This window comes from Dicentrarchus labrax, unplaced genomic scaffold (genome assembly GCF_905237075.1).
Source record: "Dicentrarchus labrax unplaced genomic scaffold, dlabrax2021, whole genome shotgun sequence".
NCBI lineage: Eukaryota > Metazoa > Chordata > Actinopteri > Moronidae > Dicentrarchus > Dicentrarchus labrax.
In genome coordinates this window covers 10,949,238-10,969,721 of record NW_026136708.1, presented here as the reverse complement: position 1 = coordinate 10,969,721, position 20,484 = coordinate 10,949,238, and the positions used below count along the sequence as shown (strand labels likewise).

The window sequence follows — 20,484 nt, the reverse complement described above, 5'->3', positions numbered from 1 at the left end:
GCAGAGAGTTACCGGAGGAGGGGCGGGACGGCTGCGTCAGGTTCTGGTTGCTTGGAGACGTCCCGGGAATCCCTATCAGGCTTCCCTGCCGCATGAATATTAATGTGCGTGCGCCACGGACTGATAACTAAGCATTTATTTTCGTTCAACAAAATACAACACTTATAAAACATAAACAATACAAGTGGATAATAAGTATAAAATGTGAAAAATGCAAAACATGAATACAGACTGATTCCACCACAAAGTGTTTCACTGGTTACACATTTCATCCCTTATGGAAGTTACAATAATAAAATCTGCCATATTAAATACAAAGAGCTCTTCAAATGTGGACATTGTACAGCTTCCTGATACAGATTGGTAACATTGGGGGTTGCTGTAATAATCAATAGAGGTTTTTGATTATTGAATGTGAATTTATAAGAGCTTAAAATCAATAAATATAGATAACAATAAAGCATTTTGTCTGTTCACTTCAATATAACTTGTGGCTTAGTGCTGGTTGTCTGCTATGAGTCATATCAGTGCAGGGAGCCTGGAACATGCCAGGGAATATTGATATTTAATCTAAAGTCAATGCTCATGTAAATGCCCTCAAACACCCGATGTGTTCAGGTCAGGTGGGTCAAATCGCAACAGTTTTTGTTAATATACACTTCCATACACACTTAAAGGGCATTATCATGTTTCAGTCCATTTTTATGAAGTTTTGTAGTAAACGGTTTAAATATAACCCATTTTATATAACAGCCGGGCACTCTAAACACACTGTGATTGTCATATGGCTTTGTTACATTCTTATGGCATGGACTGTAAAATAATTTATAGTTTAAGTACTGTGCTCAATCTGTGTGGAATAAAATGTGTGCAAATACAGATACGCTAAGAAATATAGGGTCCCAAACCAGCCGATAATAACAGCAACCACAAACTATTATTACTAAAACAATATATGGCAAAATCACTTAAAATGTGAAACGCAAAGACATGTGGCTTACAGCAAAAAGTGACTGGGGGATTATATGTGTGTTGTGGCTCTGCTCTCCTATGTTCATATTCTACTAAAATAATGGAATGCAACCTGAGGAACCTCTTCAAATTTAACTAGTGCAACAAGTAAAAGCCACAGTCTACACAACACTCACAAGTTCAACTAAACACAGATCAAAGGGTCCAAAAATCCTATGTCAGCAACAGTTGTGGCACCTATTTCTGTAATCCATGTGTCAGCACACATGCACCTGAATGCTCCAAGGTCACATGAAATTACTTTCTAGATGAATCACTAAAAAGACAAAAACAAAAGTTAAATCATTTATCATTTATATAGTCATGTACTATTTTAGATTTTTTTTCTTCCTCTTTTATGTTTGCTTCTATAATGTTGACATTTATTTATTGGGAAGTCAATCAGTGTTCAGACCTCACCTCACCTACAAAAAACTACTTCAAATTGAAATAGATTTCATAAAGTGAGTTCCTCTATGTCATCATCAAACGAGGTGATGGCACGGACGGCAGGTCTGCTATCTGCGACGTGTAGAGTGTTCAGGGAGGATTTCGGAGGAGTGGAAGACCCTGAGTTGAAGCTGAGCAGTCCTTCCCTTCTCGGACGTACTCCATTGATGGTTGGAGGACTGTTGAGGACCTCCATTTTATTGGCGCTCGCACTGTCACCAGCAGGTGTTGTCAGGGCACCAAATAGCTGCTGCATGAGGCTGGACTTCCTGTCCTGCCCCACTCCTCTTTCAGTCTCCTTGTCTTTCTCTGTCTCCACCCCTCTGAGACTAAAAACACCTATTGCTTCTAAAGCAGAGTCCCTATCATCCATGGGCGGAGGTGGAGGGAAGCCTGAAGAACCTCGGGAAGCTGAATTTCCAAAAGAAGGTGCGTAGCTTCCGAATGCCAAGTCGTCATTGGAGATTTGGGAGCGTAGTGCTCTCCTCCCCACTCCCGTTGTAACAGCTCCAACCTCTAGGCCTGATCTTCTCCTTCCACCTTCCCGGCTTCCAGCACCAGCGCGCAAACTGGCCGACTCCTCTGATTCTGTGAGGTTAAAAATTGAAGAGTTGTGATTCCTCTGCTCAGGAAGACGAGGAGAAGGATGGTTACTGGTACCCTTATTGGACTCAGAAAGACTAGACTCAGCAAACATGGTGTCCTGGGCTCCGTGGTCTATTTCACGCATCTTAGCGAGCAGCTGTTCTTTTTTGCGACGCGCTTCCTCCGCTGCTTGCTCATTGGCCTGAGCATCCTGGTTCCACCTCTTCACCTCTTCCTGGACAAGGCCGACCTTCTTGTTGTTCTCTTCCTCATGGTTTAACAGGGAACTCGTCCTCTTTCTGTCTTTTTCCTCTTTTTCTTTCTCCCAACCTGTGGACATTAGATGAAGCCATTACTGTTGCGCTCTTGTGCCTTTTATTACTTTTCTAATTAGTGTTTGTATACACTCTGCTCAGCTTACCATCTCTGAGCCTCTTTGCCTTCTCCTCTAGAACATTTAGCTCCTGATTGAGTTGCTCTTTCTCCTTCACCAACTCCTTGTCCATGTCGCTTTCTTTCTCTCTGTCTCTCGTCTTCTGCTGTTCCCACTTTTGATGCCCGTCTCCAGTCTCTGCCTGTTCCTGTTGACACACATTGATTGAAATGCAGAGGCAAACAAGATGATAACACAACTGACAGTGACAGAAGAAGAAGTGTGGATGTTGGAGTAAAGTGAAGTAGAGTCACTTTTTTCTCATACCTTGAGTGATAAGTATTCATCAGGTGCCTGTTCGCTGTACTCATTGGCATCGGCGATGGCAGGGGGAGGAGTGGGGAAATCCAGACTAGACAGCCTGTCTTTAGTCTGCACAGCCTTGGTGCTGTTCCTGCTGGGAACTGTGTGAAAGAAATTAGTTAATTTTGGTAATCCTATTTCAAACCATGCCCAATAACAGATGAGAAAAGCTCATTTAAGTATATACAGTTCACAAATGCACATGCATCATGAACAGAAACCCATGATTAGGCCTTACCTTTCCGCTTCGTGCCACTGTCAGTATCTTTTTTTTGTGAGGGTTTCATCATGCGGTTGGCATAGATGTTCTTGGCATCTAGTTCTCTTTCCTTCTCCTGATAAAAAAAAAAGAAATCAACAAAGTACACATATCATGAATCAAACAGACAAACAACAACAATTCATAAAGATATTTAGAATTTTAAAAAAGTACTGTATTTTGCGGTTATTAGTACTGTAACTGTCATTTGGTGTTTATTATGTAAATAAATTAAATATAAATGTTAAATAAAAGTGTTTTTTTTATTAATAGATTTAAGTATACTTTCAACTATTAAAAGTTAATATATATAGCTCAATTTTAAGTTTGCCTTAGCAGTAAACAAAGTAATTCTTTAATATCACTATAATGTCATTTTGTGCTTCTTTTTAAAGTTAATAAAGTTTTAAAGTTAAGGTATTGGAAAAAACCTAAACAATATCCAATGCTCCTACTTCACTGTAAAGTCCATCCAGCTTTCAGTTTCTATATTACACTTGTGTAAGGTGCATACTGGACCCCTTAAAATCTGACTTTCAGTGAGCACAGAGAAACCTTCCACTTTTAGCAGATGAATGTATAAACATCCTTCTAGTTTCAAACTGCACACACATCGCTCTGCACAGTAAAGCTCAAACATAGGCAGGAACGAGGAGAAAAATGTATTTTTGAGTGGAGGGTGATTTAGTATATTTTTGTGTATATGGACCTTGAGTTTATTGGTCAGTCGTTCGAGCTCCTCCTGCAGAGTCCTGATCTCCTCCTGGGCACTGATGGTCTTCTTCCTCTCTGCAGCCAGCTGCCTCTGGTAACTGCTGTTGCTCAGCTCCATGCTACGCTCCAGCTCCTTCAAACACACACAGATAAACAAATTCACTTTACAACTGTCGCATGACAAAAAGGGAACTCAAGTTTGATATTATTTTTTTATTATTGACGTCAGAAGTCCATAAATACAAAATTGATGCAAATGAGCGTGTGTATTGCGTATTACATGCAAGTGATTGTTTATCTAACTACAGTATAGCCTTGTAAACCAGACACCAATAATTTGTTTGAATCTATAAGCCACATTTCAAAAAGACATAGAAAAGATTATGTGGTGAAATAGTCTATTGTAGTGCAAATTCTATCAAATCTGAAAACTGCCTAAACTCCTCTATACTTGTGTATAAGGTCCTGTCATTCTACCCACTTGAGCTTTATAACAAATAAATGATATGTAAAATAAATGTACCTTAATCTTTTGTTCTGCCACTTGGGCCCGTGCCTTCTCTTCCTCTAGCTTGCGACTGAGCTCGTCTCTGGCTCCTAACTCTCGCTGGTCGACCAGCTTCTTCAGGCGTGCGATGGTCGACTGACTCCTTTGCAGCTGCTCCTCGCTGTCCTTCAACCGCCGCTCAGCTGCCCGTTCCCGCTCTTGGGTACGCCTGAGCCGCTCACGCAACACGTGGGTCTCGTTGTTGTGGCGTGACAGTAGCTGGGAAATCTCGCTTTCTGTGTCATCGTAGCGATGCAGGGCTTTCTCTTGACGTACCTGAAGCTGCAGCGTGGGAGAGAGGAAATAAAATTTTAGGGTGCCACAGGTTTTCAAGGTGATGAGGAAGAAAAAGATTTTTAAAAAGATAAAATATAACGTGATTTATTTTAAACTTAACTAGAGAGTTAGGTCTACCTGTCTGAGAATTCGATTCTCCTTCTGCAGCTCGTCAGTGCGCTGCTGCAGCTCAGCAAGTGTGTTACGCAATTCATTGATCTTCAGCAGGCGGGCTGAAAGCATCCTCTTTGTGACCAGGTCCAAGTCTTTAGGGGGTGTGGACTCCTTACTTTGTGAACGCACTCCCCTGCGATGCTGTTGGGTCAGGGGTTGGCCACCTGGACGCTGTGGGCGAGATACACCCCTGCGCCCCACAACGCCTGCAAGGTAGAAATTATTTAAAGGTAAGGACATTTAACACCTTTACAGGCCATTACTGAAGCACATTGATAAGTGCACTAGTAGGGATGAATATAAACTGAGGCTGAGGTTAAAGACGGATCAAAATCAAACTTATAATAAAACAATACTCATAACAACATAATTAGCATGTGGTAAATGTTTTTTAGAATATTCCAAAGTTATTGTGTATAACAACTGAGTTCGTGAATCAAAGTTCAGGAAAAACCTGCTGATTCAAATCTGAATCCATGACTAAAAGAGTGGATTTTTGTCCTTCTGCTGAAAATCTGCCTTACACTGCCATCACCTGGACAGTACAGCACATTTAAACAGCAAGGGTTAAGTTTAATTCATTCATTCATCCATCCATACTTGATCACTTCCTTGCTTTACATACCTGTCTTGTAGAGGGGGTTGTTAGAAATCCTCTTCACCCGTACCCCTCTATTAGGGATAGGGGATGGAGTCCGGGACTGGGAGTATGGTGAGAGCGATCCCTCTGAAGGAGACTCATTCTCATAGTCCTCTGAGTAAAAGGACCTACTACTTCCCCTTCCTTCTCCATCGGATACCTGGTCCCGGTCTGGATCCGAACGCCACGTTCGGGTTTTCGATCTACTGTCAGAACAGCTGTCTTTTTCATCCTCGTCCTTGATCTTGTCCCTGAAGTTCTTTTTCTGTTTTTGATTGGATGATTCTTGGGAATCTTTCTTTGTACTCCGCTGTGACTGCCGACTTTGATCGACATCCCGGTTGTCTTCATACGGGTCAGTTATGCTTTCAGATTCCATGTTGTCACTTTGAAAAGAAATGCTGCGTTGAATTTAAACACAAAAAAAGGGAAGGAAAGAAACATATGAGACTTTTGAATTACATGATTTTTTCTGAGTTACAATTGAACAGTAACAGTGGTTTTCTTGTACAGGATATACCTTACCTGATTTAACAGACTGGCAAACTGACTTCTGCATTTGTACGGTGAAACCCAGAAGGAAATTCTCAAAATTCATCCAAAACAGTTGGCTAGGCCAAGTGGTTCTCTCAGGTTTTCCGTTTTGTGTTTCTTGGTCACTAAGCGACAACACACAAGGTGGAATTTTCCATGAGGCTGAATGATGTATGATATCACTATTACACACCACTGCTGCTACAAACAAAATGCTAGCCTGCCCCCTTCTGCCCTGGTGACTTATTAAACAGCCAGATGATCAATTCTGTCTGTAATAAGATACACACACACACACACACACACACACACAAAGAATACAGAAATAGAGGAGAAAATAAAATAAAAGTAGTGTTCAGGTATTCTCAGCTGATATTTTTATTCTACTTATTATTTATTATTTATTCTACTACTTATTATAGATTGTGTTTCATATCCTATATATATTGTATGCACAGCTTTACTATATACTGTATTAAATCTAGAAATCTTCTGACATTATTTTGTTAGTTAACAAATAATTAAGAGAGTTCCCCACAGATTTTTTTAGTCCGTGTGTTAGAAACATAAACAAAATGAAAAAGTCAGATTGTATTTGTTGTTGTTGGTGAGGGATCAAACATGACTAGTTTGAAGAATAAACACAGAATCCAACTGGGGAGCCTGTTCGCTCTTTAATATTTGCGTTAATGACATGTAAAGGTCGTGCAGTCATCCGGCTCTTTGATCAGCCCTGACAATAACAGAATCACTTGATGGGCAAGTACTATGGCAACACCAGTACACACTGTGGCATCACCATATATGGAAGAGAGCATAATTGTAGGTCAGGCAAGACAGAAAGGTCCTCCACCTGAAGACAATCCGTCTTTTAAAACAGTAAAAATTGCTCTTTTGTAATGTTTTTTCTCCTCTTTAATTATTATGAAGAAAAACAGCCTACACACTAATAAACATACAGTAATAAAGACTGTTCATTCAAACTAATTTACTTCACAATTTCAGTGCCATCACAGTTATGTGTTTTTGATGACCAAAAAGCCATGATTTAATCATATAAATGAACACTCACCATATAGGTCACATCATATCCTCATCATCCCTGTTGCCATCATTCACATTTTCTGCTCGGGAAGCTCCTGATAAGGCTTAATTTAGAAAACCGAGATCAGCTGAACCCATGCACCCTGGTGAAAGCAAACACACAAACAGATGCGTGTTATCAAGGGTTTACTACAGCTGTGGAGCAAACACACTAGCTCCCCCGGCTCGCTCTCTCTGACAGGAACAGGCTGGATTAAAATGGACCGTCTGTTGTTGACAGGTGCATTGTTGTGAGACTGCCTGCCAAGTAAAAAACCAACGAAGTGTAGCTAACAGTAAGTTACATAAAGCCAATCACACGTCTCAGCAGGCCATTTACTCGTGTGAAACATTCTCAAACAGAGGTGAACAAATTAAGTGAGGAAAGTAGGCGACAGTCCACACAGCATCTCATCGTGCTGACATTAGCAAACATTAGCCCATGATGAGTTGTACAAAGCTAACGGCGACGGAGGACTGACTGATTGATGGTAGCTTATTATGCTAGCATAGCAACCAAAAAACTACCACCAACAGGTGGGATGTGTTTTAACGTTACCGCTCGGTGTCTACTGGCACCAACCTGTCCGTTTCCCGCGTTTAACAGTTACTCCTTTAAATCTCGCCGGCTCTGTCTGGTTTACGCTTAACTTGGTAGCGATTACCAGCTTCTTGTCTAGACTCGGTCGGCGAATGATAGCTAAGATAGCTTCAACTACTAGCAAGCTAGCACGAACTTTAGCTAGCTTAGCAACCGTTACAGCAACATATAAAACGGCACAGTCGACCGTCCTCTTTTAGAAACAGTCATGACTATTGTTTAACAATGCGCCGTCCTGTAATTATCCACAGAATAAGATGGAGTAATCCTGGTCGTCAGGATAGTGTTTTTTTTTTTTTAGTCCACGCCTCGAGGTTTGCTCCAGTCCTACGATGACGCCGCACCATGGCAACCGCAGCACTCCCTGCAGTACCCCTCTGCCACCACAGTGGCGCTGTAGTCGGTGTTGTGATTGTGCATTGTGTTAATAAAGGAGAATTTACAACCCTGGCACCGTGTTTGCTTAGTATTAAAGTCATTATCCTGCTTTCTGATAGTCACTTAAAGGTTTTTAGGATGTGTGCAATGTGCATGCACACAATGCTTTGTGTTTGATATGTCATGAAATATATGCAACACGTGGTATCTGGCCATCTGTAGCATGCAATAGTCCCTGCATCTGCCATCTGCTTATGTGGTTTGTTTATCTTTGCTGTGCAATGCATATTGAAATTGTGATGATGTTTTTAAGATAAATGATGTGCTGCATACAGTCTGTCAGCTCTTTTATTGGCAGTAGTATGTACTGAAATGCATACCTCCATCAATGGTGCATATCCTGTTGCACTTTCATCTCTACATGGACCATTGACAGTATCTGGACCTAACTGCAACAAGAAATACACAGTGATAAACAGTCAGTGGATACATCGCCAACTTTTTTAATATAAGTGCAGCTGAATCTGGATCCACACCACAGTGGATTGCCTAAATTCACCATATGTGATGGAAATCTGGGATATGCTGAAAACTGGACAGACCAACTCACCACTTACTTCCCAAAATGCTGCCAGCATCCTGAGAACTACATTTCCCTGTTATCAATCCCCAATGCAGCCACCTGACACTGTCTGGGGAGGCTACCTGCGTCAAGTTGCCGGACATAACCATAGTCAAGCAGAAGTATACGTGGAAATAGTTTTTCTTTTCAAAATAAAGTAGCGTAACGTTTAACACTATAATTATGTCTGTGGGATCTACGTAAAAGCAGATGATAGTGTACAGAAATTCCCTGGAAAGAGCCCATTAATAAAATAACATCTTTAATTGACCAAATAATATTTAAGTGTGCTTGGTTGAGAAACATAGACAAATCAGAAACACACAGATTTACACTTAAAAGTACATACAAAACTATTTAAACTCCGGTATATTTATCCGGACGTCAGATTTGGTCCATATTCCCCCCTGGAGCAATCACGTTGTTTGACGTCTGTTTTGTTTATTTTGAAAACAACGACCGGAAGTGTTTTATGTGATGTCTCTTGGATGTGTGTAAGGAGGATCGGTGAGCGCCACAGTCGGCAGAGACGCACGCTGTTTTATTATCATGCCTCAGTTTAAATATTGGAGAGGCGTGTGTTCCCTCATCTGAAGCACAGCCTGTAGTTTAAAGTCCCTCCTTGTTATTTAAAGAAATAAACGCGAGTCGCTGCCAGCAGACAGTTTGTTTGTCGACTGTCTGACATTAATTTGGGATTAAAATGGTCATCAAGGTTTACATCGCCTCTTCAACTGGCTCTGTCGCGGTGAGTGTTCGCAAATGTTTTCAAGCTTGTTGACACTTGCATGAAAGGAATGCAGTCATATTACAACATTTTTAAATCTTCAGCTCGCAAATCCGTGTTTATTGGTATTATGTAACTGGACTGTGAGTGTTGGCGGTCATCGACTTCAGACTGTTCACAAGCAGTGAAAGTAATCAGCATCATTCAGACAGGTAGGCAGGTCACTCACTGACTAAGATGCACGTTTTTTATTAGGTTTCTGGTGTATTCTGGGTAAGGCATGTGTCGGTTCAGCCTGTTACAGTTGAGTTATATATCAATAATGTTATAAATTACAAATTTCTCCTCCTTCAGGTGGAACAAAGTGCGTATTTGATGTGCAAACAAGCCCTGATTGGTCCATTTACACTCCCTCAGGATGTTCAGGGGTGGACAAAATAACAGAAACACCTTACTATATTAACTATGACATCAAAAATGACAGTTGAATCCCTAAGATTCACACTTTTTTGTGACAAGAGATCCTGTGATAGTTGACATATACTCAGTAAGAGTAATGTTACTCCATAAATAGACCGAAGCAATGTTCTCAGGCTTTCACTTTTACTTTATCATCAGGAGGAGCAGGTAGAGGTGCATCTCTAGATCAGTGCTTCTTTCCTTTTTTTGGAGTAAGCTCTTATTTGTGTTGTGAGATGTTCAACTTCAAGCTGAGAATCTCTAGGGAGCTGTTCCAACAATTGAGCATTAGCAGTGTTATGCTGAAGGGCGTAGCCTACTCCAAGACTGATTTACTCTATATGCCAGTGTACTTCATTAGAAGGTCATTTACTATGGCTCTTGTGTAGTGCTGTAAAGATTAATTGACTTGTGGATCAACAGAAAATATATATTTTTTTATGTTGTATATTGACTATCTTTTGAATTGTTTATCAGGAAAAATACATTTAAAAGTGTCACACTTTTCCTACATTTTATAGATGTAACAACAAATCAAAAACATAATAGACGGTTAAATCCACTATGAACATGTAATGGTTAGTTGCAGCCCCCTTCATGTAGTCCTTCTTGGGAAACCAGACACACGCCATTGAGAAGGCCCAGCTGATATTGAGTATGAGCAGAAAATCATCAAACAACACTCCTGCGTGAATGCTTGAAGTCTTCAGTAATGGGACCAGTGAGTAATATATTTATTTTATCATGCTCCATCCGTGGAGGAGGGCAGCACAATCTTTGAGCGTTTACAAAGGAGTTATTTTTAATTCTATGACACATACATTCAAAACACACACTCTCTTTCTCTCACTCACATATACACAGACAGACACACAAAGCACAGCCCCGCATGCTTGAATAGGTCCACCATTTAGGTCAGTTATGCGAGTGTGGAGCTCATGTGAATGTAATTCACTTTGAATGCTTTTGAATTGAGTTACAAGTGATTGAATAAAGAGGAAAGGTGAGGCTGGATCCCCTCAGTTGATTTAAAGGGAAATGAATGTGTGCAAGTCTTACAAAAAGAGAGATACTCTAGCAGTGTGAGACAGAAATGCAAGAAGACAATAATACTGTGAAGGTCAGTGGATGAATTCTGGAAAACGGACAGGAATATGTGAGCAGCAAAAGACACACTCAAGGGGGAAGTAATATTCAAACCACTACAGTGTCCCCATAAAATGAGCAGTTCACAGCTTAACAACAGCAGATTAATGGGGCGGAAAACATCATCACAGAATGAATGAAGTGCAAATTAGGTTAACCCCTCCTCCACAGAGGATATGTATTTTACATTTTGTTGCTGTTTTTTATTTATTCCTAATGCCTTAATGATCTTTATCTAACTTTATTAATCACCACAACGTATCGTCACATTATCTGATCTAAGAAATTATTGTATATTTAGAAAGTATAGTAATCCCTCCTCTTGACAGAATATGTGCAATGCAAGTTGAGAGTAGTTTGTAGTGCTAAAGTTGAGATAAAATATTTTCCTATTCCACCTCCTTTTGAAGAGGAGTTGAGCAAGGCTTAAATATCCTTTAAAAAGGCATTTACTCCTTCTACCTCATTAGAAATTACAGAATCTATGAATATGCTAATTTTGTTCATTTCTCAAGTTGTCCGGTTGGACACAAGATGTCTTCTACTTCACTGTAAAGTCCATTCTCAGTGTATGTGCACTGGTGATTTAGGTTTCTACATCACAGAAGTTGGATACTGGACCATGGTGGACTTCCAAACTATTTGTCACAAATCATGGTCATTGGCCCCGCCTCTAAAATCATAAATACATAAATAAATGATAATAAAAATGAATGTGAAAACATCCTTCTGTCAATGCTCATGCATCATTCTGCACAGTGAAGCTCAAACATCCAACTGTAGGAACAAGAAAAAAACAGATTTGTAAGTAGAGGGGGACAAAATCTTATAATATCCAGCAACAATCACAAGTTTGTATTATTTTGTATTATATATATATATATAATAAAAATGATACAAACTTTTTTTTTTTTTGGTTGTTCAAGTGTACTTTATGTATTTTTTTCTATCTCAAAATCTGTTTCCTTGTGTCTCTCTCTGTGTCCACGACTAAAAGATTACTCTTAACCTTCAGTTAATCCCTACATTTCAGAAAGTGCTCTCAAACAATGCATGCATACTCGTATACTGTAATGAGTATTTGTATGTCTTTAATCCTACATGCACAAACACACACACACACACACACACACACACACACACACACACACACACACACACACACACACACACACATAAAAATCTGAACCCACCCATCCCCTGATATGCACTCTCACTCACCCTCACAGGGGGCACCTCTTTCATTATTTAGACTCATGCTGCCTGGCTTTCTGCTCACAGGAAGGTCATATCATTTGAACTATGTTGGAGACCAGCAATGTGATATAGAGTATAGACTCAGACCAGAAACTGACAGTGCACATATGGAGTTTTAAACTTTGAGCAGAACAAACTGTCATTTTGCTCTTTAAAGTCTCTCTTTACAGTTGGTATCCTTGCAGTTCATTTACATTCATGCAAGTCCAGATAAAGCTGTTGTATGGCCACGCACAGAGAATCCCTGTAAGAAACACCCAAACGATTATCTTTTGTTTGGGTGTGTGTCTATAATAGACAATCCAGAACAACCCCTTACTGTCTTAATGGTAAAACAATAGCTCCATTGTGGCCATCATTGAAACAATGGACGCATATTACACGTGCTGTATACACATACACAACAATCAGGGAAGATACCATTACATTTTCATCATTTAATTACATTTTTTGTTTTTGTCTTCTCCATCAAAGACAGAATTCCCTAAAAACGGCATTGGATGATACATAGTTACATAGATAGTATTCAGCCACAAAATAAAAGCCCCTGTTTATATTAGCTCACAATGTCCTTCCCCCTAACTTCTTTTGAATAATCAGCCCCTTTGTGATGGTAATGAATGCTTAGCGCATACATAGAAATAATAAAAGCTAAATGTGAATGAAAAAGAAGTGAAAAGGGGCTCAAAACAAAACTTATCCTTGATAATGATTATTATTCTAGTCATAGTTGCTAATTTTCATTAGTGTAGAACATGAGGACAGAGAGGATAGAGACACTGAACAGTTGCAGGTCTGAGACATGTGGATTGTGTCTAATTTGTTTATGACCTTCCTGTCCGTGGGAGTTTTCTGTCATCTAAAATTATCCTTGAACTTTTTTTTTTCTCTCAGCATTCACAAACACTGTCACAGACTTTCACTCGGAAACAGAGTTTCCCAGAGCACATAGGACAATACCACAGAGAGCAGTTACATCCATCCTATTGACCACAGATGGCAAAGAAAACATGAAACATCCTGATGTATTACTTTTAACAATTGATGATGATTGTTAATTTCAGCCTATTCTATCCTGATGTGATCATAGCTTACTGTATAGGAACAGTGTGTCAGCTTTCCGATTTTAAACCTAAGCTCTTCCACTCATCAATAATCATTCGAAATTCCCCGTTACAATAGAGTATGCAGTGAAGTAACATATAGTACACTCCACATGTGTGTGTATCAGTGAGAGAGAAACCCTACTCTGGTTCGATGGGTGTCAGCTTACCGTTTGATATTACAGGAGCAGTATACAGAGACAGGGCAAATGCCATACACACATACAGTAGTAGTAGTATGTGTAGTCCAGTGGTACTTTATATACACATGTGCATACTGAAGACAATATAAGCTTTGCTTTAGCTCATTTCTGACAAGCAAAGTCATTGTAATTTTTTCTTTTTTATGTATATACTCCATTCTGCTTGACCATCTCTCCACCTCTCCCAAACCAACCCTTTACCCTTCTTTCTTTCTTTATTTTATACATTTTCTACCTCTCCAGGTAAAGAAGTATCAGCAGTCAGTGGTGGGTTTCTTAGAGGCCAATCGAATCAGCTTCCAGGAAGTAGACATCACCATGTTGGAGGAGCAGAGGCTCTGGATGTACCGTAACATCCCCAAAGACAAGCAGCCGAAGAAAGGCAACCCAGTGCCTCCGCAGATCTTCAATGAGGATCGCTACTGTGGGGTATGATGGATGTTTCTACTGTTTATAACCATACATTTCCAATCTCATGAAATATGTGCAAAAACTTTCATTTGCCTATTGCTTCCTTATACTATGAACACTATACACTATAGTCTGGAGTCAAAAGAAATATTCATCATATCGCCCTGTGTTCATGGACATATTGATGAAACTATTGGACCTACAGTGAACCCAGTAGTTAAAATCTACAGAGGGTACTTCTAAAGTCACAGTAAAATGGTAGTTGGAGCATCTTTTTCTTCAGTAATGTGATGTATGTATTGGTAAAACAGAATATGTGTGCAAGGTTTAGTTGTCAGACAGATTTGAAATTAAATCCTTGATCAGATCAAGTGTGCGTGGTTTAGCAGATACATAGTCATAGGGAGCTGTAGCAAGCACCGTATTGTTGGCCTCCTTAACTCGCATTGTTACTGTAGTTCAGGAGGTGGGGGATGAGGGAGAAATAAATAAATTGGACCTCAACCATATTCTTTGGAAATGTAAACAAGGTTTGAGATCTGAGATTCAAACATACTGATCCATAAAATCTCTCTGTTAGCTACTATGACCCTCCAAGCTAATGTCAAGTGTTGTTTTATATGATGGGTGTTAGCTAGTAGTTCTAAATCACATTTGATTGGATACATGCATGTCGCCGAGTTCAAATGATTCATCAACAACATTGTAACATGATTTTGATACAGTAATTTAACATATATAACACAGAAACACAATTTATTTTATCGGTGAGACTATTAGATTGAGTTTTAATATACAGAAATTATTGTTAATGCTAAAAATGGTTATACCAAAAGTCCACGCCAATGTAAGTCAGTATCAGGTTGATCTAACTCTGCTGGAGAGTGAGTTCGATCAGTAAGTGCTTGCCAGTTTATGTCCTCCGCCTTGCATGCTACTCTGTAATCCTGTCGTAATCCAGTTTCATGGATGGGGCAGATTATCTGCTCTGCATGCCGTCACTCTCACTGGCCAAGGTAATCCAACATTGCTCTGCAATGTCATGGGCCTCATGGCCATTGAATTATATTAAAAGCAGCAGCAGAATGACTATTTGGCAGGGATGTTTACAACCATCTTTCAGACTTGTAGAGATTATGTAACACTCAACATCCTCATTTTTTGTCTTTCCCCTCAGGACTATGAAGACTTCTTCCAGTCAAAGGAGAACAACACTGTGTTTGCATTCCTTGGGCTCAGTTCCCAACCCTCAGTGAAAGTAAGGGAGAGTGTATCTGCACTTTGGCTGTGTGGCACAACACTAATACATGCATTCACAACTGAAGACAGAGACACAAAATGCTGTCGCTGTTGTATAAATCATACTGCCAACCAGGTTTGCTGTCAATCCCAACTTCCTCAAACACTAAACACTGCACCATTTCTCCACAGTGCTAGATCAGCAGCGCTACTTTGTACAAGCTGAAACTTTTGATTTATGTCTTATTGGTATTCCATGCATAAGCTTTTTTTGGTAGAGAAAAAAGAGAAGTCAGTAAATCCCATACATCTAGATTCAGTGGACTCCCCTTAATCTGTTTCACAAATATTAAGATTTACATGCTGTGTCTGCCAAAGATCCTTTTTAGAATTTGATACAATACACAGTAGAGTGTCATACTGGAACTGGATTACGTTGGTGCTTCTGAAAGAATACAGTAATTACAGGGACCATTCGATGGTCCAAATGTCAAACATGAAATGATCTTATTTCCATTCATCACTAAAGAGTATTCATTTGATTTCCCCCTGGTTGCATCCTTTTCCTGTCCCTCCTCTAGAGGTTAAGTGGATAACTCAGTTTAAAAAAATCAGATTACATATAAACAGCAGGATGTTGCAGATACATGCAGTATTGGAAATGCTCCTGTTTAGAATACAATGTGTTTTCTAGTACAGTGGTTCCCAAACAGTGTGCTGCGAGTCCAGATGTGTCGTGGGATTTTGTGACAATGATACATTATTATTATTATAATATACAACTATACAAATGAAGATATGAATACAGGTGTGCCATGAGATTTTGGCTTTCCCTTGGGCACAAAAAGTTTGAAAACCACTGATCTAGAACATCTAAGGAGAAGTTAGATACTAATTGTTCAATTCCCTTCTTAACCCAATCTCTAGGATTCTGAGTCATAGCCTAGATCGAAGTGCTGGTATGTGACGTCCGGGGCACCTTTAAATTATGAGGACATAAACGGCATCACTTCCTGTGTTCCTTCTGCTCGATGCCACCATGATGCCAAACATCAGACCCCACGGATTTCACCCTGGCCAACCTCTCCTGACTCTTTAAATGACATTCCACCATCACATCCAAGAAGTGTCTGATTCTCAAGAGGCCACAAAGAAGTAATAACTTCTTCTTTAGAAGAAGAAGTGGGCTTTATGATGGATGCATTTGTGTTTGCTTCTTTATGTTTAACACACTGTGACAAAACGCTGTCAGTAGCATCAATTCTGTGCAAACTAGAAGACTATGTAGCAGCTTTTGCATCAGTAGCCCAGTTGCTTTAGGTCAATCTACAATGCAGTGGATGGGGAAGAATTGATCAGGCACAAGTCACCAGAATACACACCAATATTGTGTGTGTACATGCCTTAGTGTGTGTTTATATATCTCAATCAGCAGCTGTTAATGAAGGCACTGTTAAGTGAAGGGAGCTAAGAGGAGGCAGCACTTAATGCAACCTGAAACAACCCGAGCCCTAGCCATCATGTCTGGCTGTGTGTGTTTGAAGTGTGTGTGCGTTTGTGTGGGAGTGAGGATGCTTTCCCAGAGGTGACGGTGACAGTAGCAGCTTACAACAAATCAGACGAGACCAAATATATAATATATAATAATCCTAAAACATATGAGGGATAGAAAATATACCTAATATTATTGTCACATAAAACAAACTTATTTTATCATTCCACTGCCAAACCAGTTTGCTTAAGGCAAAAGGTTGGCATTATTACATATATATTTCTTATTGTCTAATAATCTAATACAAAGACCAAAACCAACAATGTGCTAATCTGTCTCTCAGTACATTCTGACTACCCTACCACAGTCTGTGGTACTGTGGTGCTCCATTCAATACGAAAGATTTTAATAACAGGTTTCAGATATATAGTTTTATTTCAAGTCATTTCCTAAAAATAGCTGGACAACGTTATACAAGAGTCAATATCTAATTAGTTTGGGACTATTTTCAGACGTGAATTAAAACACATTTGATGCCCTAATGAGTATTTCTGGCAGCTGATCATGGTGTTTGTGGTACTGACTCAAAATAAACTACAGTGCCCAAGTTCATTATAATGTAGAAACATGTCAACCAGTCCAATGGTGTGGCTCATTATGTGTATTTAATAGTTTTTGCGCAACAATGGAGTTCTGTGGCACAGGGAAAAAAGATAGATTCATTGTTGGTTTTGGTTCTTTCGAGGGATTTGTTGACAACAGGAAAATTATAGATCATCACCAGCTTTATCCTCCAATCAAGACTGCTGTAGATGAAGCATGGTTACATCAGGGTCACATGAGCTGCAACGGTACACTCCACAGATCTTTACTCAGAGTCTTATCTGACAGAAACATTATAGTTTATTGCTCATAGTGGCAGAGCAGACCCAGCTTCCTCTGCTGTGCATCTCCTTCTCTCTATATATTTCCAGGTGTATGAGTAAACAGATACTGAATTGTACGCTCCTGTCCTCCAATATGTATTCTATGTTCTCTCTCCCAAACACCAAACACTGAGCATCCTTGTTAAATTATCATGGGTGGGTGGTTGACTAATTCCTTTATATTCACACATGAAGGACGCGCACAAACAGACACACCCTCACTAGCCATTCCTCCCTAAATGTTGTGCCATCACGAAAGGACATATCATTTTCACTTATTTCAAATCATGTAGGGGACATCATACTCTGTATATTTCTTTCAACACTAAGAAAATTCCTGTTTTGCTATCACATCCTCATTTATTGTCTGATCATGTGATGACTTTGACTTTATTGTGATGTTTTGTGAATGGATACTAACAAGACTGTTTAGACCACAAACTGACTAAATGTACTATATGTTGCACCTCTCTGCCTGTGTTGCAGTAAATGGTGGTATTCTGTTTGTTACAGGCTCATATACTCAATGACACTTCACTGTATTTGTATTTGACACAAGCATATTACAGCATCTAAAGTACATTTGCCTCTGTATTTTTCATGTGCATGTTATTGTTTTAATAATGCTACTGCAAAGAAAAATAGCTTCAGAAAGCGATTAAACTGATTTTTTTCTTAAAATATTTGAAGTGTCTAAATAACTGTCGGATGTAAAGATTGACACCTTTGTCTTGAAAGGATTACTCTGAAGTAGCAGTGGTCATTTTATTTTTTGATGCAGAAAACCCAAGTTGCCAACTGAAAGAGAAAAAACTAATTTCCAGTATTGCTTATGACTTATCATGCAGGCACATCATACCTAACGTGTCAGAATAAACTCAATGTATGAACATTACCACCTGTCAGACCCACCGTTATGTTCAAAAAGCAGCTGTACAGTAAGCAGCAGGAAAGTGGTCATATCAGGCAAGTAAAACTCAAACAGCGAGCAGAAGTCCAAAACAGACAAAGGGCCATCAGAAGAGAAACAAGACTGGAGAAATAAGTAAGAGTGAGGAGGTTGCTGCATGGGACATTTGGTGCACAGGACTGGGCAACTCTGCAGTGGCAGCTAGTGGATAGGTGAGGAATGGCAATGGAAGGAGACGGAAAATTAAGTTAATTTTAAGTAATAGATACACTTACTGGTAAGTCATTATTAATTATTAAAACCATTAAATCCCTGCATGTCTCTTTCCTAAATACAGCAACAGCAGTAAAAAGTTTTTATCCACTTCTATGGTAGATTGATTGATTTTATTTATTTAAGTGTCCTGCATTTCTATGGTGCCCAGCCAATGTGGGCTTACAGTAGACTCAAGGCAACATCAGCCAAGATGGCCACATGACAAATCATAATATACAGTTCCACAAAACAAAGTCCTGTCTAGTCATACACAGATTGTGCTTTAAGATATTTCGAACTTCAGTGGTTGGTAGATTGCTTTCTTGTTTGTACTCAAAAAGGCGCACACGTGTGGAAATATCTTGCTGTAATCATGTTTTATGTGACATTCTGTATCATTAAAGTGCATCTTGATAGGCAACAACAACATGGCAATGCTGTTCCTGATAAGCTATCCCTCCTGAAAAAAAAGTGAACAAAAAAGGACCTTTCAAGGCCCTTGACCCAGATGAGTTGTAATGTCATTTCCCATCAGAGAATGATGCATAACTCGTTTGTAATGATTTACCCAGACATCAATATGTGCTCAACCTGCTGTGCAAACCTCGGTATCCTCAGTTCTGTCATTAGAGAATACTGACTGAAGTAACTGGGCCTATTACTCTTTTCACTACTTTTAGAGCCTTTAGACGTGCTGTTTTTCTATTCTCTGGATCACTGGTTCCCAACCTTTGTGGCTTATCAAGTCATGTTGCAGAGAATGTTGCATTATGGGTTGTTTGTATCCTTCATGTTGCTAGGCTAGCGGGTTCCTTGAAGCTATTAGTGAGTTTTTGAGTTAATCAACCCTTGTTTACTGTCACAAACAAAATAATTTCTGACGAGTGAAAACAAGTTGAGAGCATCTACCAATGTCTTGAAAACTTGTACTTGAAAACATTTTTGGAAACTCAAATTTCAACTCAAAATGTCCAATATAACACTGAATTTTTTAATGAAAAATATTAGAAAATTAATATGGCCTTACTTCTGTATAGTATGGTATGAGGCAATTGATTTATCAATTATATACTGGGAAAATTTGGAAGTGTGCTAATTTGAATCAGTGAGTCTGTAAGAAAAGATAATGGTAAAATTATTTTTATTAGAATGCTGAAACTAATTAAATAATGTAACAAATAACAAACTTACAGCATTAAGGGGAAGTCATGAGTGAAATGGTGATATATGCAACTGTAACCGGAGGCAAGCTCAGGAAATTCGTTATGTTTGCAGAACAGATGTTCAAACCAGGCAACTTAAAATGCTGAATAGACAAGTCAGTTAGGCAATGTCACGAACAGCTTCTATGTAATCTGAGCAAAAGAACAAGATGCGGGGAAAATTAACTGAAGCAACAGTGCACTTCAGCCACCCGCTCAAACTACTTGCTATGTATGCAATTTATTTTATTGTATCCCTTGCCAGATATTAAAAAGCCACCCACGCCACCCTAAAAAAAAAATCTATACATAAGACATATGCACAAAATAACACAATATCTGCTAATAAATAATGCCACAGTATAACACATGGTAGTTAGCTAAAATCCTAAACAAACATAAAATAGGCAAACAGTAGTTAATCATGTAATTATGGCAAATTATGACAAAAATTCAAATAAAATATGAACACATTTCATCCAGCTGTTCCACATTTTCTTTTGGGGCAGTCTGAGAACAAGTAGACCCCCATAGGTTACTTGCA

General features: G+C 39.3%; 2 protein-coding genes across 3 annotated transcripts; one reads left to right on the top strand and one right to left on the bottom strand.

Moving 5' to 3' along the window:
* Positions 1-121: 121 nt before the first annotated feature.
* Positions 122-7,969, bottom strand: lca5 (lebercilin LCA5). Of its 2 annotated transcripts, XM_051408843.1 has the most exons (11): positions 7,593-7,969; positions 6,999-7,113; positions 5,918-6,051; positions 5,378-5,793; positions 4,717-4,958; positions 4,279-4,584; positions 3,751-3,888; positions 3,021-3,117; positions 2,747-2,883; positions 2,468-2,627; positions 122-2,376 (listed from the first exon to the last, which is right to left on the bottom strand). In XM_051408843.1, exons 4-11 carry the CDS (start codon positions 5,769-5,771, stop codon positions 1,469-1,471), a joined length of 2,382 nt encoding a protein of 793 aa, XP_051264803.1. In that variant the 5' UTR covers positions 5,772-5,793; positions 5,918-6,051; positions 6,999-7,113; positions 7,593-7,969; the 3' UTR covers positions 122-1,468. The 2 variants fall into 2 exon arrangements, with proteins under 2 accessions (XP_051264803.1, XP_051264804.1); XM_051408844.1 differs by lacking the exon at positions 5,918-6,051.
* A 1,145-nt stretch (positions 7,970-9,114) lies between these two features.
* sh3bgrl2 (SH3 domain binding glutamate-rich protein like 2) lies at positions 9,115-18,468 on the top strand. The gene is made up of 4 exons (XM_051409542.1): positions 9,115-9,358; positions 13,749-13,934; positions 15,094-15,174; positions 16,083-18,468. The coding sequence occupies exons 1-4, from the start codon at positions 9,314-9,316 to the stop codon at positions 16,095-16,097; spliced, it is 327 nt and encodes a 108-aa protein (XP_051265502.1). The 5' UTR covers positions 9,115-9,313; the 3' UTR covers positions 16,098-18,468.
* The last annotated feature ends 2,016 nt before the right edge of the window (positions 18,469-20,484 follow it).